We start from the raw sequence: 27,903 nt of genomic DNA, 5'->3' as shown, positions 1-27,903 counted from the left end.
CGGTAGACCAAGTCAGGTGGTTGTGTATGTTTTAATGCTGGTCAAAGTTGGTTATAGTTGTTGGGTGTAGAGGAATTTGGGGTAATGGATGATTCCCTTGGGGGGGCTGGGGAATAATCATGATGGAAGGAAATTGGGTAATCAGGGGGGAAAGGGAATGATTAAGTTAGACAAACAAACAACATTAAAGGGAATCATAGCTGTTGATTCCCATTCCGTTTCATGAAACCCCCCAACCAAACGCCCCCTAATATTAGTTTAAACCGGGTGTACACAAAAGTTTTAATATAAATAATTTCTATTTTTTTTTCTGTTTTTTTGTGTTAGGAAGCAAATTTCTAAATTCTAACTTGACTTAAATAATAGAAAATAAACTTTTAATTTATTCATACTTGATAGAAAACAAATTTGCAGTACATAGCTGGGAGTTCAACGGTTGAACAAAACATAAACAAAAACCAACAAAACAAAATAAAATTCAAGGGGCCTTATTTCATCCCAAGCTAGCCTTTAGGATGTGTATAAATCGTTTAACTGAGGGTTTACAAACAAATTGGCCCAAAGCTTTTTAACCTCACACACAACTATGTTGGCGCTAGCTTAGACGCTCAAGGGGACAAGGACTCAGGTAGTGTGAGAATGGCTTCGAATACGGGTTTTGCAGTATTACCGATGGAGCCACTAATGAATCCTCCTTCCTCGTTGGCCTTGTGCACCAATTTCCCATCACCCAAAAGGTTGTTGAGAGCATACCAAGCTCCGATGTTCTCCAAATCATAGTGCCCTGCCTCCCGAATTTCTACATACACCTGCAATGGAAAACAATAATAGAAATCAGTTGTATGATTATGTACAGTGGCGAATTTTGGACCAAAAAATACATAGACTAAGATTTCCATATTATAGGTAGGACGGACCAAAAATAAAGTGCCTAAGAGCAAACACAATGGTTGCCCACAACCATTGTGGTTATTGCTTATTTTATTAATTTCTACCTCTCCACGTCACCTATAACCACTCTTATGCCCATTTAATAACCAATGTCTCCCAATAGTTAACCACAACTTTTTGGTTATACATTTTCTCTCTCTTACTTTTACCCAACTCCATCATATAATTTCTTTCTTAAATCTATCATATACATTTGCCACATCATCAAAGACACCCATCAAAAGCAAAAAGTGGATATTATTTTAATCAATAACCAAAACTTGTGCCTGGTTATTTTCATAACCTGATTATTACTTTTTTTCAACAAAACTTTATCTCTCTTCATTTTTATAATATTTTTTCCCTTTCTCTCTCCCCATAACCAAGCCAATTGGTTAATGGCTGGGTTTGCTCTAAGGTTTCCATAGTATAAGCCATATATGCACATTCTTTGTATCTAATTGCTTTAAAAAAAAAAAATTAAGGGGACGAGCCCCTATATGCATGATAGAGTATATGAACCGATCTTGAACTTTAACTATCAGTTTAAGCTTTTGGTTGAATTGAACATTTAACATTATAAACTTAAATGAAGAAGCTTCCTTGATAAAAGGGATGCGACCTTAAAATAAACTCAATAAAAATTTGGCGATATATGTACCTTGTTATAGGCACCCTGAGTTGTACTGTCGAAACCCAGGAACCAATGTCGTTCTTCCCCTTGATTGTTGAGAGCAGAGTAAACAATTCCAACTCTAGATTCTTTATTATTGTTACCATAGTATTGTCCATGGAGGAATGCACCCCATTGGCCATTCGCAATGATAACTGGGTAAGCAGATTCGCAAAGACGTCCGCACCAGTCATGAGTAACAACGTAAGTCATACTATCACCGGTTGCGTTGTACATCAGACACATTGTGGATGATTCTAGCGTAGTCGTCAACTACGGACGACTACGGACGACTTTACTAAGAAATTAAATCTAAACCGTTTATTATGTATGTTGCTTAATCTTAACCTTTGAATATTACAATTTTTAAAAATTTAAAAAATCTAATTTACACATCATTTAAGTTATGACCAGGTCAGCGATCAGTCATCGACCAGTCATCTAAGTGTTGTTTGTTTTTCTACTTTTAGAGGGTATTTTTTTTTAATCAAATTACAATATTATAAACTACCATCCATATAAACAGAGGAAAACTCATATTAACAATTTTAACCTTCTTTAATGTTGTACTTCATCTTCATCTTTTAACTTTTTCGTCCAAAACTCAATTTTAAATTACCAAAGTATATATAATATCAATAAGATTAATGTATAATCATCATATTTATGTGTCAATATAATATTAATGTATGAGTTTGAAATAAATGTAATTATATGTATACACAAGCAATTTGTTTAATTTTATTTGTCATATGATTTTGTGTTAAATTTTGATTAGTCATATGATTTTTTAGTAATCCGCCATTGTTAAAGCTTGAATCTACAGTGTCATTGTTTAAGTTGGACGATTATTTACGTTGAAGATGAATTTATTTTATTTTATTTTTATACAAAAATAAATAAAAATTAAATTGAAAGACTTCCATGATTTTAGCCTTTTTATTTGATTGTTTGATTTAGAAAGCGTCTTTTTTGGGAGAGGGAATATATGAGACACAAAATCTTTTCTATATTTAAGAGATAATATAACCAATTTGATTTTTTTTTAGCTATAACAATACAATGATAGATTAGGAAAAAGAGAAAAATCTATTCATTTAAAAAAAAATATTCATTTAAAAAAAATTAATTGGCCTTCGTTGAAAAAAATTGATAATTTTAAAAAAAAAAAAAATTTATACAAAAATTTCAGTTATTTAGTACAGTTAAAAAAGTTTTAAAAAAAAAAGTGATTTTACTTACTTCGTGATTGGGAGGGGGGGTTGATTAGTAATCTTTGACTAAATCTTTCCATTATCTTTTTTTTTTCTTTTCAATTTTACAATATATAAATATATATGATAAATTTATTTTATTTCTTTTGAAGCAGAATATATAATATAATTATTTTTTCTCAAATTAGTGTTGATATTTAATTTTTAATGATACTTCGTATTTGATTAAAAGTATTTAGATTTTGGAATATTCGTCACTAGTAGAAAAATTGAAAAAGGCACCCCTAGTTGGCCACCGGTTCAACCCAAACCCGTGGAAATATTAATGGGCGGGATAAGGTAAACCGGAATGGCCACCGGTTCGAAGAAAACCCGTGGCAAAAATATAAAGGCCACCGGTTTTGAACCGGTGGCAATTTTAAATTTCATTAAAAAAAAAAACCGCGCCCTCAGCTTTTCTTCCTTCTCTTTATTTCGATACTTTTCAGGTTTCACAAACCCACAACACATTCACTTCTAAACCCTAACCTCTTCATCTTCTCTCTCCTCTCTCATTCTCTGACCTCCCTCAGCTCAGTCCCTCCTAGGGGTGAGCATGGGACGGGTACCCGTACCGTTAGTACTAACGGTTCGGGTACCCGATAACCAAAATCACTAAAAGTGATACCCATAACCGGAACCGATAAGTTCGGGTACCCGGACTTCGGGTACCCGGAATTTCGGATCGGTTATCGGGTACCCAATAAGATATCCAATAATTATGATTAAACTTAATTATGTAGTTATTATGATATAATTTACAACTAATTAACAACAATACCATATGATCTTGACCAAATTATTAATAATATTACTAATCATTGATATTATAAAGTGATTATGAAGTAAAGTAAAAGTTTAGATTTATATTAATAGATTTAAGTAGGGAAAAAAAGCAAAAAAAATGTTTATCGGATCGGATCGGGTAACCGTTAATTTTATAATGATACCCATAACCATACCCGATAACAAATTATCGGAACGGGTACCCGAACCGTTATGGTTATCGGATCGGGTACCCTAATTTTCGGAACGGTTACGGATCGGTTTTTCGGGTTTTCGGTTTTTCGGGTTCTTTTGCTCAGCCCTAGTCCCTCCTCCTCCTCTTTTCTCTCTCTCTCCTCTGCTTTTCTCTCCTAAACTCACATGCATGAAGCCACCGCAGCCAGATCTCGAAACCACCGCCGCTTGCTCAGAAACAGGATGAGGGATTAGCTTCGGTTTCCTTTTCTCTCTCCTTCGATCTCCTTCTCCATAACTGCGCCGCAAGCAACTCCATCGATGGCTAGGGTTTTCTGAAACTATTTTCATTCAATTTATGCAATTTATCTCCTTTTTCATTCAGTTTTTGTGAAATTTCTCAATTAATCCTGCTTTTTTTTCTTATTCTGTAACTTGATGTTTAAATTTTAATTTTTGCCGATTTATTGATTATTTTTGTCCTAATTTGTAGAGGATTGCGATTAAAGGGTGAGGTACTGAGGTACTCCTTAATACGAATCAGGCTCAATTGAAATGAGGTACTCCTTGATGTTTAATTCTTGCTTCTGTTTAACGGGGTTTTTTTTTTTGCTTCTTGATAATTTGGTGATTTTAGGGCAAAATGATGCGAATTAGTTACTTGAATGATATTTTTCGAGCTATATTACTGTGGTTGGTTTTTTAAAAAAAATCAATTAGGTTGGTGAATCGAATTCGAAACATTGTCGTTTCATGGAGGTTTTGTGTTTTTGGGAATTTTTATATTTATTTCTGCAGTAGCAAGATATTTTAAAAATCATATGAAAAGCTATGAAATTTTGAGTCATTTCAATTATTTCTAGTGGGGAATTTCTGGGATGTTGGTGGGCTGTAAGATTCTTAATTTTAAACTAATCATACTTTGTACAGATTTTTTTTTAATTTTTAATTTTTTGAGGATTCATGATTTTTGTAATTTGTAAAGAACGATGATGGGGCGAGGGGGGAAGAAACAAATAGAGCATGAAATGAGATGCTTTGTTCATGTGTTTATTTGATAATCTTTGTTTAGACAAGTGCTCAGTAATGGGAGGAGAAAAGAATTGTAGAAAATGGGTTAATGGAGGGGAGTGTAGATTCTGATGCTCGTTACGTAATATTGTTTTGTTTAATTAGGTTTGTTGTGCCATCTTCTATTGTTATTCTAAAGGGTTTTGTTTCCTGTTGAGAATATGCTTGTGTCCTTTAATCTTTACAAGTGTTGAGCTTTTTGATTTGGTTTAGTTCTTTGCTCAAATCGCAGCGTTGTTTCTTCACAAAGAGTGAATATTTTTGCCTTTTCTCCTTCCATTTGGTGCTGTTGCTTTTGTTTCTCTGTGGGCTGCCTTTGTTCTATTTTCGTGATTGGATGTCCAACGGTTCACTGCCATTTTTATACCACATTAAGACATTTTTGTAAGAGTATCAATTTTTTTCAACTGTTCTTGATGGCCCTTGATGAGAAAAGTTTTGTTCCATGTTAGTTACCATTGTCTGACTACCTGGATTATGCTTTAGAACTTGCCGCATTTGCTATGTTTTAGTGTTGTGGATTTGTTTCCAATTGTTAAATATGTCAAACCTATATAGTGATATGCTAGTTCACTGAAATATCATGATAATTAGGGTGGTAGCTCTGTCCTCTTTCCTTTGTCTGTGATAAGAGCCCCATCTTTTTATATCTCCATTTCTTTTTGTTGCTTGATCCTTTTGCTAAAAATCCACACTGTTTTAGTTTTATGTGGCCTTGAGAAAGAAAAAAATAACCAGTTTGCTAATTAACTCTGTATATTTTAGGGAGAACCTTCTCCAACAATTGGTTCCTTTTTCAAGCCGCAAATGATGCAAACTTGTAAAAGGAACAATTTAAAGTTGTATTGTAACTCTGTAGGTCTAAATTTCAATTTGAAGTAGTAGACAGCAGATTGATGATATTTTTTATGTTTTGATTCTGTTTTTTAGTTTAATTTCAATGCTATGTAGATGGGTATTTATTGTTATTGGACAATTGCTCAAATTTGATTAGGGGGTTTTAGGATCAAATGGGTTATTTTGGCTGCAATTGTTGGTAATTATTTCTGGAATTTATTTGATACTTGAATCTTTTAATTTCAGTAGTTTGATTTGTGGATATATTGCGAGTTTTGTGAATATTGTATTGGTTGTCATTAATTTGATTTTGTGGGTATATATATTTGTTTGGGTATATTATTATGGACTTTATGGTATGGTATATTTTGATCCCATTGAACTTACAATTTTAACTTGCAGATTTCGTACTTCTCTTTCCTTAATATTTATACCGTTGTTATCTACTCAATGCTTAGTGAATTATATTGTACATTGCATAAGGGTTTTTAATTCAAGTACTTCTCTTAGATAAGTTGTTTGGGTGCTTTGGTAATGTACTATCCAATCTTGTTGTGTCTTTTTTTTTTAGGGAAAGATGTGTCTTAACTCTTGATTCTTCACTAGTGAGATGGTGATTCTTCACTTGTTTAAAATAGCTACATAATTTACCAAAACTTGTTGAAGGGATGACATCTTTTAGGTTAGTTTTTTTTATGATCAGAGAACTAGTTAGATTTCATTATGTATGATACATGCAGGCTATCTTCTTTTGGGAAAAAAAAAATAAAACTTCAGTTTTTCCCTGCCTAAGATTAATTTGATGGTTGAAGTCATGAATTTGATCCTTTTAATTAGGACTAATCATGTTTTGAACAGAGTATTTCTACTGAGAAAATTGAATTTTACTTGCTATATCTTATTCTTATTGATTAAAACTGATTGTTTGATAATTTTCTTGTGTTTTTCTCGTATGCATTTACTGAACTACTGATCAAAGCTGACCTTTGCTGATCAACATAACATTGTTAGTTTATAGATTATTTTCATTTTCTATAATATAAGAGAACATACATGCTTGTCCACTTAGGTTTTGAATTTCTGATTTGGCTGCCATTTGACTAAATCTATATGCTTAGTTTCATTGTGAGAGGCTAGAATTCTAATCAAATTTTTTAACAGCTATATCAAAACGTTGAACACCAAAAAAATCAAGAATTTTTTGGGAAGCTTTTTTCCCTAACACTCTTAGTTGTGCATACATTTGTCCTACCATGTCCTATCATGTAGCTGAGAATTTTTAGGCAAAGTAACTCATACTGGTGTAAATTTTATTGTAGAGGTGCTAGTACTCTAGTACTGTAATTAGTGTGATTTATAATTTGCTGCTTCTATAGATTTGTTAAAGGACTCAGGGAGGAATTTTCCTTAATCGGCTCTTGTGGTTTTATTGTGAAGTGAATGCAGATTGTTTTGTCGCCCGAGGGAAAAATTGATGTGGATAGCTATTGTAGCTTCTGATTGCTATCAAGATCCTTTGGTTACTAGTCCCCCTCCTCATCTTGGGGTTTGCTATTGCCATGCGCTTTTACACCAAGCAATCAGCTGAATAACTTTAAGGTGGCCATCTCGTGAGGAAACAAAGATGATTCAGTGCAGCTGTTCTGCTATTTTTATGCCCCTGTTTTGCTGTTTAACCTTTTATGCAATTGTTCTGCACTGTGCAGCTTGCATATGTTACTTTTTTTGTGTATTTTTTTTTTTGGGACAAAAATTGTAATATTCCAGCTTTTTTTATGAAAATATGTAAGTTTATACATATGTTAATGTTTATATATCAATTTAAGTGAAAAAAATGCAAAAAAAAAAATTTTTTTTTTTTAAATTTTTTTGGACCATTATTGCCACCGGTTTTGAATAGAACCGGTGCCAATAACCCCTTAAAAAAAAGCGGGAAAGGTTATTACCACCGGTTAACAGGTGGCAATTCTTGTTTTTGCCATCGGTTTTGAACCGGTGGCCGTTTGTGCTAGGTTTTGCCACCCCCCCACTGGCCAGCGGTTCAAAACCGGTGGCAAAGGGGGGTTTTGAACCGGTGGCCAACCCTATTTTTCGCCTAGTGCGTGTTCATGTATAAAGGAAAGTGAGTTTAATTGAACCTTGTTATTGTTTATCAATGGCGTTATATTTGATTCTTTAACCATTATTCAAATTTTTCTAAACAAAGGGTTAAATATTCTATTAATATTTTAAATTTAAAATTACTTTTACATTTTGGGATCTCTAAAATATTGATCTTTTTACATTATTTTTTTATTTATTTTTTATTGTGCAAGTCAAGTATAATTATTTAAGTTAGGATGAACATAGGTTCCTTAAAATAAGGGGTAGTGGATCGTTGTTGGCTTGCTTTATTTGTTATGTTTTCATGTCTTTTCGAAAAAATAGATTAAAATTAAATTTTGAGTCAAAAGACATTAATTTAGAAAGGAGTATGTAAGTTTATAACTATGTATTAATAAGGTGGTTTAAATTGAATTAAAGGTGATTTGAAATCGGGTCAGGTCAACAACAGGTTAGGTACTTAGGGCGTGTTCTCATTGACTGAACTCAGCTGAACTGAACTGAACTGAACTCAGCTGAACTGAACTGAACTGAAATGAATATTTTATAAGAGAAGGAAATTAAGAGCTGAACTAGGGATGGCAGTGGATCTGGACCCGACCCGGATCCGTGGATCCAGATCCGTTTTTCACGGATATGGGTCCTCAAATTTTGGACCCGACGGATCCGGGTCGGATCTGGATCCTGTTGAAAAAAACGGATCTGGGTCCGGGTCTATCTCCTAGACCCGGATCCGTTTCATAAATTTAAAAAAAAATTCTAATAGTCATAACTTTCGGCCCAACTCATATTAGAAACCAAAGATACAATTTACAAACCCTAACTTTCTCTCTCTAGTTTCCATTCTCCAATCCCCACTACTCTCCACGCCGTACTCCCTGTCAAATCGGCGGCGAACGAAACGACACGGACTCACCGAGGATCTTCTCCATGTCAAAAATCAGTAGTAGTAGTTCATTTTTGTTTTTGATGTTTCTACTACTCTTGTTCACGTCGCCGACTACGGCGAGCGAAACTCCATCAATTCAGCGATCGAACCTCCATTACTAAGCACCAAGGAGCTTCTCCAAGCGCTGGCCAACCTCCATTTATTAAGTCCCTTCCCTTTCTTCTATGTTATCTTGATATAAATTATACCAAGTAATTCATTTTTTGTTTTTGATTTTTCTATACAAATTTGAAGAAATTCTAGCATAATTACATGTATGTATGCTGCAATTTTGTGTTTTTGATTTAATTTGCTTTTATTTTTTTTAACTTTGTGTTGTTGTTTACTTATTGGTCCAAACAATTAGACAAGAAGTCCCACAAAAATTTTAACAGATTCAATGTCTATGTCGATTCAACTAGCCTAATCGAAAAGAACTCAACAATAAGCCTTGCCTGCATATATAATTATATACTAAAGCTATAATAAATTTATTTCATTAAAAATTAAAAGTAAAGGAACAATTTAGGCCAAAACGTATAGAATCTATTTTGGACCCGTTTTGGACCCGGATCCGATGGATCCGTCGGATCTGGATCTGGGTCTTCATTTTCCAGACCCGACGGATTCGGGGCGGATCTGGATCCATGTTTAAAAAACGGATCTGGATCCGGGTCCACCTGAACCCGGTCCAGATCCGACCCGTTGCCATCCCTAAGCTGAACTGAACTGAATTGAGCTGAACTGAACTGAACTGAACTGAACTCAGCTGAACTGAGCTGAACTGAACTGAATTTCAACGTAAGAGAATAGGCCCTTAATCAGGACTAGCGAGTGCCTTCTTTTAATTTTAAAAAAAGAAAAATCAGACTATTGCCTAATTTGATTGTAGTAACCCTCAAATATGCGTTATTGTGACTTTTATAATACTTAATTAAAACTTCCTAATTTGATTATAATACCTCCAAATATTCTTTATTAGGACTCTATAATACTTAATTGGGACTGCTAATTAATTTGATTGTAGTAACCTTCAAATACTATTTATTGGGACTTTATAATACTTAATTGAGAATGCCTAATTTGATTATAATAGACTCAAAATATTCTTTATTGTGACTTTATAATACTTAATTAAAACTTCCCAATTTGATTATAATACCTCCAAATATTCTTTATTAGGACTCTAAAATACTTAATTGGGACTACTTAATTTGATTGTAGTAACCTTCAAATACTTTTTATTGGGACTCTATAATACTTAATTGGGACTGCCTAATTTGATTGTAGTAACCTTCAAATACTCTTTATTGAGACCCTATATACTTAATTGGGGTTGTCTAATTTGATTGTAATTACCTCGAAATATTATTTATTAGGATTCTATAATACATAATTGGGTCTGCCTAATTTGATTATAACACCTCCAAATATTCTTTATTGGGACTCTATAATACTTAGGGCCTATTGTCAAAAAAAAAAAAAAAAAAATACTTAGGGCCTGTTCACATTTACTTAATTTCAGTTCAATTCAGTTCAGTTCAGCTCCAATCAGTTCAGTTCAGTTTAGCGCTTAATTTCCCTCTCTCATAAAATATTCATTTCAGCTCAATTCAGTTCAGTTCAGTTCTGTTCAGCTCCAATCAATTCAGTTCAGTTCAGTTCAGCCCAGTTCAGTAAATGTGAACAAGCCCTTAATTAGGACTGCCTAATTTGATTTTTGGGATTCTATAATACTTAATTAGGAATGCCTAATTTGATTTTTGGGATTCTATAATACTTAATTAAGACTGCCTAATTTGATTTTTGGGATTTTATAATACTTAATTAGGACTGCCTAATTTGATTATAATGGCCTCGAAATATTCTTTGTTGGGATTCTATAATGCTTAATTGGGACTGCCTAATTTGATTATAATACCTTCAAATATTCTTTATTAGGATTGTATAATACTTAATTGGGACTGCCTAATTTGATTGTATTAACCTTCAAAAACTCTTTATTGAGACCCTACATACTTAGTTGGGGTTGTCTAATTTGATTGTAATTACCTCGAAATATAATTTATTAGGATTCTATAATACTTAATTGGGTCTGCCGAATTTGATTATGATACCTCCAAATATTATTTATTGGGACTCTATAATACTTAATTAGGACTGCCTAATTTGACTTTTTGGGATTCTATAATACTTAATTAGGACTGCCTAATTTGATTATAATAGCCTGGAAATATTCTTTGTTGGGATTCTATAATGCTTAATTGGGACTGCCTAATTTGATTATAAAACCTTCAAATATTCTTTATTAGGACTGTATAATACTTAATTGGGACTGCCTAAATTAAATCTAATAACCTTCAAATATTCTTTATTGGGACTCTATAATACTTAATTTAAAAAAAATTGCGGCTACCTAATTAATTTGATATAATAACATCGAAATGTTCTTTATTGTGACTCTATAATACTTATTTGCATTGGCACTGTCTTCATTAATTATAATTACCTTCAAATATTCTTTATAGGGACTCTATATATAATAAGTATTATAATTAAAGCCTAAGAATAATTCGATTAAACAAAAGTCTGATGTTACATTTAGGTGCACTTAACATATAGTTGTGTATCACAAAAAATAATTTGCACATTATAAACTTTTTTTTTTTTTTGGGTGTAAATAAAGAGAGCCACAATGACAATGATTGATGTAGAAGAGATTGATTTGATCTTAGATTTTTTTGAATATCACCGTTTGAGACTTTAACTAACTAAACTATTTGATTATCTTCAGAGTAATAACTAACAAGTATTCTATGTGAAGCATAATTTATTTATACAAGTAATGTAAGATAATCAAAATTATTGAGTTTTATTTTCCTTTTTTTTTTTAGGGAAATCAAAGTTATTGATATAATAAATATATTGATATCTTCCACTTTATCTTAGTGAAAGACAAATAATAAAAAATACTTATCTTACATAATAGAGATAACATCTTTCTTGAAAATCAATGAATATACTATGGAATAAATTAAGATAAGGGTTGACGAGGGTGTGTCTATTTCATTTGATTCTAACTACATAATTGTTAATAGGATTAAGAAATAATAAAAATACTTGTGTAAGTAGGGTTAGTGGGGGAGAAAATAATATCGCAAAATGGTATATAAAGGGACATTTACAATGACGTGATTATATTATCACCCAATAAGGCAATAGGTAATCATATTATTCAATGACGTAAGTTGTTAATCGTATACCAATTATGATAAGCTAACACGAAGTTTAAGTGAAAAAAAATTACAAGATATAAATGAATCGAGATCTCTAATAATAAAAAAATGACATGACTCGTATAATAATATAGATGAAACCAAAATTAACTCGAACTGAGGCCCTGTTCTTTTGACCTTTTGGGCAGGGTAGAGTAAAGCAGATTAAATTTCAGCAGAGCCGAGTCGAGCAAATTTCAGGATAGCAGAGTAGAGCAGAGCCGAGCCAAGCAGATTTCAACATTATTATTAATACTATTATTATTAATGTTGTTGTTGTTGCTGCTGTTGCTGTTACTATTATTATTATTATTATTATTATTATTATTATTATTATCTCAAAAACAGATAAAGCCATACAACCTATTATTATTATTATTATTATTATTATAATTACTATTACTATTATTATTATTATTATTATTATTATTACTATTACTCTTATTATTACCATTATTATTATTATTATTATTATTATTACTACTCTTATTATTACTATTACTATTACTATTACTATTACTATTACTATTACTATTACTATTACTATTACTATTACTATTACTATTATTATTATTATTATTATTATTATTATTAAGTGCCTATACGATTTAGGTGAGTGAAAACAAAAATATATGTGTACCATATTTAACAAATGTTAATAGTAGAAAGATAAAAGGCAACAGTTTACTTATATTTATTTCACAAAAATTTTAAAATAAAATAATTTAATGAGTAATAATGATTTTACTTATAAATTTGTCTTACTCATATATTTTTAACCCTAAAAATAATAATAACATACAAAGTACTACTTGAAAATAACCTCTTTTTTTTAATTCTTAAAATGTATGGAATGATTTGAAAAATAATTCAGCTCAATGAACTAACAATCAATACCCACATAAAATGTTTCTACACATTGTGATTCTAATATCAAATGTTGATAAACAAAATTGTTATTATTTATTTATTTTTTTGAAAGAAATGTTATAATTATTAGAAATTATTAATTAATAATATTATTAAATATTAATTCTTAATAGTTTGTATTAATAAATATTATTATAAATTATTTATAATAAGTAAATAGTAATTATTATTAATATTAATAATTATTAAAATTATTTTTAATATTAATGATTATTATAATTATTCAAAATAATAAATTATTATCATCAATACAATATTAATTATTATTATTGGATATTAATAATTATGGTTGTTATTATTAATTATTATTTGAAAATAGAGCCGAGCATAGTAGAGCAAAGCAGATTTCTTTTGAGCAGAGCAGAGCAGCTCTAAAGAACTGGGCCTGAGATTTACCCGAATTCGAATTACTCGACCCGAAAACCAAAACTAAAATAATAATTTTAATTGAGAATAAGTTAATAATCAAACTGACCCGACTCAAATTTAAAACAAAATTGAATTGATTTGACTGAGATCTAATCGAATCCAAAATGACTCAATCCAAAGTCTAATATATCCATTTTGACCCGTATAAACCCGATAAAATTTGAATTCGAATTAATCTTACCAAGATATGACTCGATCGGAATTTGAGTTGACCAAAATTCGATTTGTATAAACCATACTTAGGGTCTGTTCACATTTATCGAACTGAGCTGGACTAAAATGAACTGAACTGATTGGAGCTGAGCTGAACTAAACTGAATCTGAATAGAGCTGAAATGAATATTTTATGAGAGAAAGAAATTAAGAGATGAATTGAGCTGAGCTGAACTGAACTGAACCGAAATTAAGCTGAAGTGAACAAGTCCTTATACCCAACTTTGATCTGAACCTAATTAAGCTCAACCCGATTTGATTTGGTCTGTTAGATACTTAGATCAAAATGACCCACCATGGGTCAACCCAAACTCTATCTGGGTACCCTATTTGACACCTCTAAGCCTAATCACATCAGTTTCTAAAATTGGAAATGTCTTAATTATAGATTTTAAAAGACACTCTAAAGATAACGGCAATTAATTCAAAATAAGATTAACATACTCACATTATTTTAAAAAAAAAAAAAAAAAAAAAAAAAAAAAAAAATGACACACAGTAAACAAAAATATATAAGAATAAAACCAAACAAAAAATGTTATACTAAATATTACCTCTATTAAGAAAATATATATATATATATATATATATATATATATATATTTTACCCATGCATTTAAGAATATTAGTCAAAGCGTTTTCAAAAAAAAAAAAAAAAGAATATTAATCAAAGCTTTCATAAACGTCAAATAATAATTTTTATACATCAAAGATTTCATATAATCATGATAACAGACATGACAGGAATGATACAAATGCACATTAAAAGCCCGTAACTATCAAAAGCGTGGAACGAAACGGTTTGAAAAATGCAATGATTATAAATTATTTTATTTATATACAATGATTTTTTTTGGTGTTTCGTCCGATTCAACCTTTGGGTTAATTCAGATTCGGGAATCAGTTGTGGGTGGTTAGTTTCTAGTCCTTTCCCAATTATTATTGTGGGGGATCGAGCACACGGTTCTCCCTAATTAAAATTATACTCAGTAACTAATGTTCTGAGTATATTTTTAAAGGTAAAAAAAAAGAATTGTGTATTAATCAAATTTAGAAAAAGATGAGTTAATTTTTTTTTTTTGTTATACGAGTATATAATTTTATATCTTTATTTAATTTACTATTTTATATTTACGTAAAATCACTTTGATCCCCTACCTTCTTAATTTTAAAATAATGTTTGGAAGATTGAATTATATGCATTTGAACATATTGTATCATATTGTAATCGAATAGTAGGCATTATCTCAAAAAAGAAATAATCAAGTGGTTAAAAGAAACAATAATACAATTGTATTACCAAAAAAATAAAAACAACATTGAAACGTATGGTTTTCCACTTCTGAGAAAAATCCACTTTTCCTTAAATCATGGTAATTTTTTTTACTAATTCTATCGTTAATTATCTTTATAATTTGTTACAGTATTTTTTTTTTTTTTGTTACAATATTAAAGATTACAAATAAATGATACTCCCTAAAAGGTTGGAGTAATACTCCATACAATTTTCTAGCCTTCTAGTTACGCATCATATGATTAATACTTAAGTGTTTATTTTTTTTTTTTTTTTGAAAGCAATACTTAAGTGTTTATATATATTAGGGATGGCAACGGGTCGGACTCGGAGCGGATTATGCTAAAATTGACTCCGATCCGACAAGAAGTCGGATGTTAAATCCGACATTCGACTCCGACTCCGACATCCGACTCCGAAATCCGACTCCGACTCCGACTCCGACTTCAATATCCGACCTCCGACTCCGATCCGACCCGACTCTGAGTTTCTTTTACATTATTTAATATACTTTGAGATGTTGGACTATTTGGGCCTTGGCAACCCACACCCAATGCCACCATGGCCCACACAAAAATCCACTATCTATTGGAGTCGGAGTCGGATAATCCGTCAAAGTCGGACATTTGTCGGAGTCGGATTTTTTTCTCGGATTTTTTTTAGGATCCGACTTATCCCCTCCTCCGACTCGGAGTCGGATTATTTTAACGGAGTCGAACTCGGATTACTTTTTTCTCGGACTCGGAGCGGATTTTTTACCTCGGATCGGGACAGAGTAGGGTCGGATTCGGATTGGATTGCCATCCCTAATATATATTGATAGAGTTGCAAAATTTAATGATAAGAATATATTATCGAATTTGGAATTTATTTATTAACATAAATGTATCAGTTAGATTTAAGAAAGTATCTTATAATATATTTCCCCAAAAAAGGCCCATAATCAATATATTATAATGATTTGTTTCCCCAAAAAAAACCTAATCAACTGATTTTTGTAAGGAAAAATTTATAAAAATATTAGTCATCTTCAACCTTATGCATTTTCAACATTCAACAATGGCACTATACGTATGTTCAACATTCCACAAGATTAATCATTAAATTATATCAAAATTAATCACAAAATCACTTTAATTAATACTGAATATTCGAATATCCAAATTTATTATTGCAACTCGATTGAATTATTTCTCAAAAACTAGAACTTTGAAGTTTATTTTAATCTAACTAATATTCGAATCACATTACTATAATTGATGAATAAATTTATTATTTCTACAATTGATGAATTGAATAATATAAATGATCATATACTGTAGTTAGGTTGATAAATTCATCGAAATAAATTTTTGGTTTAAGATGGAATAATGTTTAGGGATGAAGATGACATAGTTTAAGATCAAGTCCAATTTTAATGTGAAAGACGATTAAAGGTTGAAGATCATATATTTAAATTAAAATCTGCTATTTTTTTTATTTTATTAAAAAATAAAAACATGTGTGTAAAAAGAATTATCTATTAACCAAACAAGCTCTTGATGACTGTGTAGCATAGGTGTTGAATTAGATGGCTAGGATTAGATAAATAAAAATCAACGGTTCAGATTTAATCTCTTAGCGTAGTCGAACATAGTCGTCCATAGTCGTCCGTAGTCGACAACTACAGTAGAATTTTTATTGTGCTCACATAATCCTCCCCAAATCGAGGCTGCAACTTCTCCACAAAGTTACGAGCATTTGCAGCCTTGCCTTCTGCGTTCACCTTCTCGAGTGCAACTTTTGCCAAGTCTTTCTGGCTGATTGAGTTACTGCCTTTGTATTCAGGCATCTCCCTCAGCATTGCCATTGTCACTGGACTTCCAAATACGGCAGACCCCATGATAACCGTTGGACCTACATATATAAAGGGTAAAAATTACTCTTTAATGAAATTCAATGTAGGATAATAAATGTTTAGATATTATTTATAATTTCAAATAAATCATATTCAGGTTAAAATGCCGTTTTAGTACCATTTCTTGTTACTATTGCTTAGCTAGTTGAAAATAATAATAGAAGGACCAGTACTCTAATTGAGGGATGATAAAAATTTAAAAAGCGAAAACTTATTATATTAGACAATATGTAAAATGAGTCACAAAGACAAAGTATTGAGATATCTATGATATATTTTTGGGAAGATTATATTTTGTCAATATTTATCTATTGTATTTTAGTTAACTTCCTAGGATTCTAGTATATCTTTTATTCTATCATTAGGAGGTGTAACGATTATATATTGACATGATGATCAATGAGAAATTCAAGCCATTCAATTATATTTTCTCCATAATTTAACATGGTATCAAGAGCAGGTTAATTTTTTTTTACAAACACATAAATCATGACGGATGATGGTGTTACACCACCACCACCACCACCACCAACACCAATTAAAATCGAACCAAACTCTCCTTATTTCCTTGGTCCTCAAGATCGACCCGGGGACTTTATAACTCCAACTCGTCTCAAAGGCGACAATTATGAAGAATGGGCTGCTGACATTCAAACGACACTTGAAGCACGGCGCAAGTTTGATTTCTTGGATGGGACTATAACCGAACCAAAACCTCCCTGTACGAAGTCTGATTGGACAGCCATAAACGCCATGTTAATTTCATGGCTTACGAATACCATTGATGCTGATGTCAAGTCCTCTTTATCTAAATTTCGTGAGGCAAAACCCTTCTGGGATCACCTCAAGCAACGGTTCGCGCAGACCAATGGACCTCGTATTCAACAGCTTCGTACCTCCCTTGCTAAGTGCGAACAAACAAAAACCATGTCTGTCTCTGTTTATTTCGGAAAATTGCATGCTCTGTGGCAAGAATTGGATCACCATGAACCCTTAATCTCTTGTAATTGCTGCTCTAATTGCACTGCTGGAAAGGCGCATGAACTCCGCCGTCAACAAACAAAATTACATGACTTCTTGATGGGTTTGTATGCTGGTTATTATTCTTCTTTGCGCACTAACATTCTGTCACAGGATCCTCTACCAAGCCTCGATCGGGCATATTAATTGGTGACTCAAGAAGAGAGGGTTCGCACCTCAAAGCAAGAAATCGAGGAAAAACAACCAACTGAAGCTGTCGGGTTTGCTGTACGAGCTTCAACAGGTGGAGGTCGTGCCCCCAAGAGCTGCACTCATTGCAAGAAACCAGGATATGATCTTACCTCCTGTTGGTTTCGGTTCCCCTGTCCTCATTGCCAGAAAAAGGGTCATGATCCTAGCAAGTGCTTTGAAGTCCACGGCTATCCCGAGGGCTAGACTCCTCGCAATCGTGGGGGGGCACGTGCTAATGCTACTACCACGGCAGATTCACAATCATCTCCTTCAGGGGTCTTCTCCACTGAGCAATAGAAGGCTTTGGCCGGTTTTATGGGTAATACAAAAGTTCACGAAAATCGGTTAAATGGTAAGTTTGACGATGCTTATTGGATTATCGATACCGGTGCCACTCACCACGTCACCGGAAATAAATCTTGGCTATTTTGACACTTATGATATTGAGTGTCTCGTTGGTTTGCCCAATGGCGCAAGTGTGCTAGCATCTTTGGCTGGATCGGTTTGTCTAACCGATAAAATTACTATCTCTGGGGTTTTATATGTCCCAAACTTAAATTGCAATTTAATTTCCGTTTCTCAACTTAGTGATCAGTTAAATGTGGTTGTACAATTTAACTCACATATGTGTGCTATACAGGACCAACGGAAGGAGCTGATTGGAACGGGTCTTAGGCGAGACGGACTCTACTATCTTAGCAAACCGGATGTGGTGCAACGTGTGTCTGTGGTTGAAGCAACATCTGATTTGGGTCTTTGGCATAGAAGAATGGGGCATCCTTCGGAAAGAGTAGTTAAGTTGCTTCCTCATATTAACAATAATAAAAGTAGTTTAGCAAAAGGATGTGAAATATGTTTTCGTGCTCAACATCCAAGAGACAAATTTCCTTTAAGTGATAATAGAACTTCTAGAATTTTTGAAAAAATTCATTATGATTTGTGGGGTCCATATAGACATGCTTCATCGTGTGGGGCTTGTTATTTTTTGACTATTGTTGATGACTATTCTCGTGCAGTTTGGATCTATTTATTGATTGATAAAACTGAGGTTTTTCAAATGTTTATGGAATTTATTGCTATGGTCGACAGACAATTCAATAAAACAATTAAAATTGTGCAAAGTGATAATGGAACTGAATTTAATTGCTTGCGTGATTATTTTGTTGCCACTGGTATTCTTTTTCAAACATCGTGTGTCGGTACCCCTCAACAGAATGGGAGAGTGGAGAGAAAACACAAACACATTCTTAATGTTGCTAGAGCCTTGAGATTCCAAGCAAAATTGCCAATTTATTTTTGGGGGGAGTGTGTCTTAGCTGCTGCTCATCTAATAAACCGAACCCCTACTCCTACTCTACAAAATAAAACCCCATTCGAAATTCTCTTCAACAAAACACCGTCCTTTGAAGCTATTCGTATTTTTGGTTGCTTGTGTTTTGCACACAATCAAAAGACGAGGGGGGATAAGTTTGCTAGTAGGAGTCGTAAATGTGTTTTTATGGGATACCCTTTTGGTAAAAAGGGATGGAAGCTATTTGACCTTGAGACTAAAGAATTTTTTGTCTCTCGAGATGTAAAATTTGTGGAAGATATGTTTCCGTTTTGTAGTCCGGAAGATGCTAATATTGATCCATATTTTACTGACACGGGGGATGATGTTCATGTTGATTTTGCGGACTATATTTTGGGTGATGATAACTTGGTTGATAATAATGTTGAAATTGAGGGTGAATTAATTGTTGGAGAAGGAAATGATGCTTCTTCAATGCAAGACAAGGTGGAGACAGACAACTCCGCAACCACCTTGCGGCAAAGTGAAGATCACCGCAGGGTGGCTGCGGAGTCTACTGCCCCTGCTGGGCAGCCTGCACAGCAGCAGGTGCCGCGGCAGCACACAGCCCCTGCTGGGCACCCGCACAGCAGCAGGTGCAGCGGCAGCACACAGCCCCTGCTGGGCAGTCCATCCAACAGCAGGGACCAAGGCAGCAGGCTGCTACTGCTCCGCCACTCCACTCTGAGCAGTCAGAAATTTCAAGCCATGAACCGCAACAAAACAGTGAGCAATTGGGTCGCGGTTTCCGAGAAAAATACTCTTCAGTTTTACTTCGAGATTTTGTCACACACACGGTTGTCGCTAAGAGTCCGGCTCGTCCTTCCAATCAGTCTCCAGGTACCCCGTATCCCTTAGCACATTATATAAATTGTAACACTTTTTCTGTAAATTATCGGAAATTTATTGCAGCTGTTGTTCAAACGAATGATCCAACGTCATTCAAAGAAGCTATGAAGTATGAAGGGTGGCGCAAATCCATGAAAGAAGAAATTCGGGCTTTGGAAGACAATGGCACATGGACTTTGGAGTATCTACCTCCGGGAAAGAAGGCTAGCTCTTGGAAGTCAATGGGTCTATAAGACCAAGTTTTTGTCGACCGGTGAGGTGGAGCGACTTAAATCTCGACTAGTGGTGTTCGGAAATCACCAAAAAGAAGGCATTGATTATGGTGAGACGTTTGCTCCGGTGGCCAAAATGACAACAGTCAGAACTGTCCTTGCTATTGCAGCTTCGAAGAATTGAGAACTACATCAAATGGACGTTCACAATGCTTTTTTACATGGTGATCTTGATGAAGAGGTTTACATGAAGTTGTCTCCCGGGTTCGAATGTTCGGATCCTAACTTGGTTTGCAGATTGCGGAAATCATTATATGGTTTGAAACAAGCTCCCAGATGTTGGTTTGCAAAGCTAACAAAGGCTTTAAAACAGTATGGTTTTAAACAATCTTACTCCGATTATTCATTGTTCACATACACTATGGCAGGTGTTCAATTGAATGTCTTGGTTTATGTTGATGATTTAATTATTTCTGGGAATAATACCGCTGCGCTTACTGTTTTCAAGGCCTATCTCAGTGACTGTTTCAAGATGAAGGATCTAGGTCCTTTAAAATATTTTTTAGGAATCGAGGTTGCTCGTAGTTCTGCAGGCTTGTTTTTGTGTCAAAGGAAGTATACTCTGGATATAATTTCGGAGACCGGATTATTGGGGGCTAAACCAAGTGGGACTCCAATGGAGCAAAATCATAAGCTAGGCTTAGCTAGTGGAGAACTACTTTCCGATCCTGAGACTTACAGAAGGCTAGTCGGCCGACTTATTTACCTTGCGGTAACACGGCCCGACTTAGCCTATTCGATTCATATTCTCTCTCAATTTATGCAGGCACCTCGCTTTGAGCATTGGGAAGCGGCCTTGAGGGTGGTCCGCTATTTAAAGGGTACTCCAAGTCAGGGTATTCTATTGAGTTCTGATTGTGACTTAACTCTGCAGGGTTGGTGTGATTCAGATTGGGCCGCATGTCCTCTTACTCGGAGATCTTTAATAGGGTGGCTAGTGTTTCTCGGAAATTCACCTATTTCGTGGAAAACTAAAAAGCAGCCCACAGTGTCTACTTCATCGTCAGAAGCAGAGTACAGGTGTATGTCGGCCTCTACCATGGAGCTTAAATGGTTGAAAGCTCTACTGTTAAGTCTGGGTGTTCAACATCCAAAGGCGATAAAATTGTTTTGTGATAGTCAGTCAGCTCTGCATATAGCTAAGAACCCAGTTTTTCATGAACGAACAAAACACATTGAAGTCGATTGCCACTTTGTTCGAGATGCGATCACAGATGGCTTAATCTCTCCCACTTATGTTCCTACCGATTCACAGCTTGCCGATATTTTCACTAAGGCGCTAGGCAAAGCTCAGTTTGATTATCTTCTTTCCAAGTTGGGCGTTGCAAATCCCCACGCTCCAACTTGAGGGGGGTATTGAGATATCTATGATATATTTTTGGGAAGATTATATTTTGTCAATATTTATCTATTGTATTTTAGTTAACTTCCTAGGATTCTAGTATATCTTTTATTCTATCATTAGGAGGTGTAACGATTATATATTGACATGATGATCAATGAGAAATTCAAGCCATTCAACTATATTTTCTCCATAATTTAACACAAAGAATGTAATAAACAACGATATTGCTCATCAATAACTGAATATCTAATATAAGGATTAGATCCTTTATTACCTGAAGAGTGAGTAAGAGAAAATGATGAAGAGTAAGAAAGCAAGATGTTAATTAGGTATTTCAGAAAGAGATTATTGGATGAGTGCATTGAGGTGTGGCCTTCAACCCTATTTATAGATAATTTTGGATCTAACACTCTCTTTCTTTCGCTCATTATTTTTATTCCGATTAACAATCATTAAATATTTAAAAAATACTTCGTAATTAATTTGTGATGTCGACATATGTTAGGAAAGCCTAGAAACTTCGTCGGAAAAAACAAAATTAAGATCAATCAATTTCGGTTTTTATTTCGCCAATAAATTTGTACTTGTAAAATTTTGTAATATCAGCTATGCATTTTCAGCAGTAGTGTCATACTCTTAAAATTCTTTTTTAACCGCATTGTACAAATAGTTTCAAGATTGTCAGTGCAGGTTTCATTCTTTGTAATATTGATTTTTTTAAAATTTTATTTCAAGATTAATCTAGTAACTTTCATAAGACTATATTATTTTAACACATGTATGATGTATGTATACAAAATCAGTATAAGAAGCGTGTGTGAATATTGCAAAATTCCAAACATCAGCATTAAAATCAAACGGGTAAAGTACTCCATATATGATTATATTATATGGAACTATAAATCCAATTACTACCACCGTTTCATATTTTTTTGTAACTTTAGGGTATTATTTGTGAGATATAAAATATTCTTAAGTTGCAAAAAAAATATGAAATGGAGGTATTAAAAAATTAGCAAAGTACTCTACGTACATCCCTTGCTTTGTAAGATTTTGAGCCAAACTAATACCTAATACGAAGTATATAAGTATATATACCAACTTGATCTAAATAACCCCTAGATTATATTATGGAACAATATTTAGTTCCCTCATAAATTGTACTACCTCTATATTCTTTTGTTATGAGTTTTCTTGTCGCGACCACTATAGACGTGTGACATTATATATACTTCATTGACTAGTAACGTGTCCATTTATGTATAAGAAAAAAATAGATAATTTCTTTTTAATATATACTTATAGAATTCATTTAATCGAATCGAATAGGACCTCGCTTAGCTTGACTATAAATTTTCGTGAATAATAGTTTTAAGAGATTCACTTAATTCTCTAATACTCTCATCATGTCGAACAAAAAAGAAGAAAAAACATGAGAATACGATCAATTAAGATTTTAAACAAGAGATTTAATTTGTGCTTTTTATATGCTAAAGAACAGGTAAAATGTGGTTTTATGTCACAACATTATTAGTTGGTAACATTAATGAACAAAAATATGTAAACAAAATTTTTAGGGGTATATTCACACACTATTATTAAGAGTACAATAAAATAGCCAACTAACTTTATTACGGGCAAATATGTAAATAAACATGACATGTTAAAAGTTATAATTGTACAAACACTATTTATAAAAGTTATCTAGCGTAGTGAGTATCTTAGACAATGCTCTTGGTTGTTATTTTCCATGATTTTTCATGGGAATAAATTTTAAAGTTTTGATTTGATAAGTAAATGCATGAAATTATTTTATTTTTTTTAATATATACATTACCGTGTTAATATTATAGTAAAAAAATAGGATTTTTTGTTATTAAAAACTATCTAATTAACAAAGCCCAAATATTATAAGAAACTACCTAATTAAGGATAAAATGTTGTAAAATACTACCTCTGTCGAAAATCCACCACTGGCCTACCTCAAAACACTGCTTTCACCACAAAACATGATGTCATATTCTCTTAAGGTGTGATAGGTTTACCTTTTACGAGTCATTTTGCATTTTGGGCATAAGATTATTAGAAAGCGAAATACTAATTAGAAACCCAAATTTAAAGTAAGATTATTACATAACATGATATTATAGAGGATATGGTAGATTGATTATTTGCATATATTAACCGCATGAAAGTCGTTGTCGGAACATCAGTCATGCTTGTGAAATTTTAGGCACACATCAAATATGTATACACCGATTTATCTTACAGAAATTTTATGTAGTAGACCATAAAACTCATGAAAATTGAATTTTAGTAAAGGTCCTCCTTAATAATTAATACTCCCTCCTCCGTCCCCTTTTAATAGTCCCTTATGGACATTTTTCATGGGAATTAATAAACACAAATAAGAAAAGTGAAAGTATATTGAAAAAGTAAATGTACATTGGGTATGCAAAAAAGTAGAGAGTGAAAGTAATAAAAGTATATGGAAAAAAAAATTTACATGGAAAATTTAAATTTGCACATATATTATTGTAAGTTGGGGGGAATTTTAGTAAAAAAATTAATAATAATAGTTGTTGGAAAATTAAAAGCAAATTGGGTGAATATTTTGGGACTAAAATTTGCAAAGGTTTTTCAGTGCAGCAGGCCACATGGTGCGGCAGGGGTTACTTGTATTCTGGGTTACTTGTTTCTAGAGTTACTTGTAGGTGTTACTTGTAGGATGTTACTTGCATTTTAGGGTTACTTATATTCTGGAGTTAATTGTATGGATTACTTATAGGAGTTGAGTAACACCTACAAGTAACCTCATACCAAAACCTCGTACCAAACCAGTAACACCCTACAAGTCATCCCTGACCAAAATCAGTAACAGACCCATACAAGTAACCCCAAAAATATAAGTAACACCTACAAGTAACCGCTGACAAAACCAGTAACACACATACAAGTAACCCCAGAATATAAGTAACACCTACAAGTAACCCCTGACAAAACCAGTAACACCATACAAGTAACCCTTGCCGCACCATGTGGTCAGCCACATACAAAAATTTGTGATAAGGGAATATCAAAAGGGAACAGAGGGAGTATTTAAGAAAAAAAATATTAATGGTATCTGTTATAAAGATGTGGCATCTATATATCATACTTCTTATGAAACAACATTAAATTAGTCTCTTATGTTTCCCCATTTACTAACCTAAATTAGTTTTGCAATTAATCATATGGCAGAACTGCATTGCAGAATATATAATTCGAGTAAATTAGTTGTCCTATTAAAGAACCAAATTAGGAACATGGCCGTGTATATTCATTAGCATTTTCTTCATATCAAATTTTGGAATTAGATCATCAGATCTTGACCATAGAGGCCTAGTCTACTTACAATAATATGTAAAATGAAGCTTCTGATAGTAGCTTGATGTCCAACTCATCTTTGAAAATTTCATGATCTTGACCATAGAGGCCTAGTCTATGGGTACTAAAAAATTTTCGAACATGCTTGGATTGAGGGTAATACATTAAGGGGGTAATAAAAGAAAAAGTAAGCAAAATGAATGTGAAAATAAGGAAGAAGGAGATAATAATGGTGTGAGGTGAAGAAAGAGGAATCAATACCCTCATTTTGGGGGTAATAGTTACACTAGGGGAGGGTGGGTAACTATTATACCCTCATTATGAGATTAATAATTCCTCCATCTCTCTCTTTTCCTCATAGTAGAATACCTTATTTCATTTGTAAACACCATATTTTCTACAATAACACTCTAATGACTTTTGTTTTTTCAAATTTGACTTTTATTACCACGTATTCCCTCCTTCACCCCTAGTCCACTACGCTACCATATACTCCATAAATCACTGCTCTCAAGGTATGCTAACTAAGCAAATTCAAATTACTCGTGATACACATATTAATTAAAGAAAGAGAGAACAATAAAATAAAGGGATGTTAAGGCCATGTTCTTTTTATTAGGCTACTCCCGGTTGTTATATTTAGATGTCACAATTGAGATGATCTATCTGAAAAAAAAATAATCGTTTCAAACTATAATCGATCTAATTTGACTCGAGAAATTCAAAGCTTGAACCTGATTTGTAACTGAACTGATTTGACATCAAAGTTTCAGGATCCAAACCCGATCTGTAACCTATTTGAATTCATCCAGAATCCAAACTTAATCCGATATGAATTTCAATTCACTCAATACCGATTTGAACTGACCTAAACTCAACAAAAAAGTTACACGATTTGAACTGATTTGACGTGGTTTTAACTAAACCAACTCAAAATTAAATTGTCAGCAATCTGATTCAATATGATCTATTTTGACCTGAACTGATCATATTATTATAACCTGAATTGATTTTAAAATTTATTTAATTTATACAGACATGTGTTTAAACCAATAATTTTAAACCCAACCTATTTTTTACCTTTTTATATTTACTAAAACTTAAGTAGTTCCATTCATGTAATTGTTTGTGTCATTAATAGTAAGATCTTTCTTTTGGAAGGGTGAGCCGTAACCATAATTTTCTATAATTTGTAACATGGCAAAATAAAGTATATATTAATTGATAGAGTATAAAACATATCTCCGAGTTTCAACCATCAGCTTAAGTCATCAATAATTCGATTTTAATTAATTAGGCTTAATTAGATAAAAGGACACAAGAATTGATCTAATGAAAAGACTAATGCCCCATAAATATTAATGACACGATATGAAAAATGACACATGGATGACCTGATAGTGATCTAATAATTTTATAAGGTTATAGCATTTTTTAATTACATTAGTTAAAAAATGGCATTATTGAGTATTGAATTTGGTTAACCCAACCCAAATTTAGCCAAGCCCAAAATGGATTTGAAGTGGAGTTGACCTTATACTACATCAACATTATCCTAATCACATTGAACCGAACTTAATCGAACTAATAAAATTATCCTAACCGGAATCAACTCGGCCCATAGTCATCCAAATCAAAAATTAACCCAATCAATGCAAACTCGTTTTTGAACCTAGTACAAAATAACCTGAACCGAATATAAACCAATATGAAGTTAACCCAAGCTTGACTTGACAGTTTTTGATCCAAAATTTGCCTTACCCAAACTCAAGCATGTTGAACGGGTAACCTTGACCCAAATAGACCCGACCTACTGTAGATAATCAACCCAAACAAACCCAACTCGTCATGGTCAAACCAAACTTCATTTGGTGACCTATATTATTGACAACTTGTTCTTTGGAGTTGTTGTGCTTTACTCTACTCTGCTCTGCCCTACTCTACTTTAATTTACATTGTGTGGAAGCTCTGCTTTGTTCAGCATTATGGGAAGCTCTTCTTTACCTTGCTGAAATCTGCTTAGCCCTACCCAGAAGTTTAAAAGAACAGGGATTTAGTTATATGTAAATTTACATGCAAATTCATAAGTATAAAAACCAACTTATTGTACTATTATATTGATGAATTATTCATTATTAAATAATGTGTGTGTGTTTTTTTAAATTTTATGTGCTTTCATTTAGTCATTTTTTTTCTCTTTATTGATAAATAATCAAATGAAGTTGCCTTCAAAATACTATCTAGGATCTCATCTACCCAACCTTTAGCTAATTTCCTAAGGTTAAAAGTGATGATGATCCAAGTTATGTGTTAATGTGTTATAACAGAAGATGCAAAAAGTTTAAGAGAAATCTATAAACAAAAACACATATTGTACTCTACAAATTGGCAAGAGAATTGAAGAATTTTATTGATTTTGAGAAAAGAACAGATTAATAACAAAATAGCGATTAGGTTAAACCCTAATTGAAGACCGAAATAAAATAGGCCCAAAAAGTAGCCCATGTAATAAAACCCTAATCGATGGCCACGTTGTGCACTTGCGCCCCCATCCCCCAAGGTGTGTGATGTGTCGCTGCCCTTGGAAATAATACCTCAATCCGGTAATCTTGGTTCTCACACCTCTGATCTCTAATTTAAACAATAGCACATTAGCACAAGCAGCTACCCTAATTGCATGTAAAGATTGACATGTAACAAGGTGCATGTTCTAGTCTGCAAGGCAAAATATATATT

The 27,903-nt window shown here is 33.0% G+C and overlaps 1 protein-coding gene across 1 annotated transcript; it reads right to left on the bottom strand.

The window, feature by feature from the left end:
• Positions 1-608: 608 nt before the first annotated feature.
• LOC145610984 (23 kDa jasmonate-induced protein-like) lies at positions 609-16,778 on the bottom strand. Its single transcript, XM_081666234.1, has 3 exons — positions 16,587-16,778; positions 1,592-1,876; positions 609-809 (listed from the first exon to the last, which is right to left on the bottom strand). The coding sequence occupies exons 1-3, from the start codon at positions 16,776-16,778 to the stop codon at positions 609-611; spliced, it is 678 nt and encodes a 225-aa protein (XP_081522360.1).
• Positions 16,779-27,903: the final 11,125 nt, after the last annotated feature.

Source organism: Chenopodium album, chromosome 24 (genome assembly GCF_948465745.1).
Source record: "Chenopodium album chromosome 24, dcCheAlbu1.1, whole genome shotgun sequence".
Lineage (NCBI taxonomy): Eukaryota > Viridiplantae > Streptophyta > Magnoliopsida > Caryophyllales > Amaranthaceae > Chenopodium > Chenopodium album.
Note: the sequence above shows the minus strand (reverse complement) of the source record. Positions and strands in the feature narration are given on the sequence as shown.

Excerpts from the sequence above, each read along its gene's own strand:
- LOC145610984 (XM_081666234.1), bottom strand. The coding sequence starts at position 16,778 with ATGGGGTCTGCCGTATTTGGAAGTCCAGTGACAATGGCAATGCTGAGG. Across the intron at positions 1,877-16,586 it reads CTCGATTTGGGGAGGATTAT|TTGACGACTACGCTAGAATC; the intron begins GTGAGCACAATA and ends AGTCGTCCGTAG. Across the intron at positions 810-1,591 it reads CTCAGGGTGCCTATAACAAG|GTGTATGTAGAAATTCGGGA; the intron begins GTACATATATCG and ends TTTCCATTGCAG.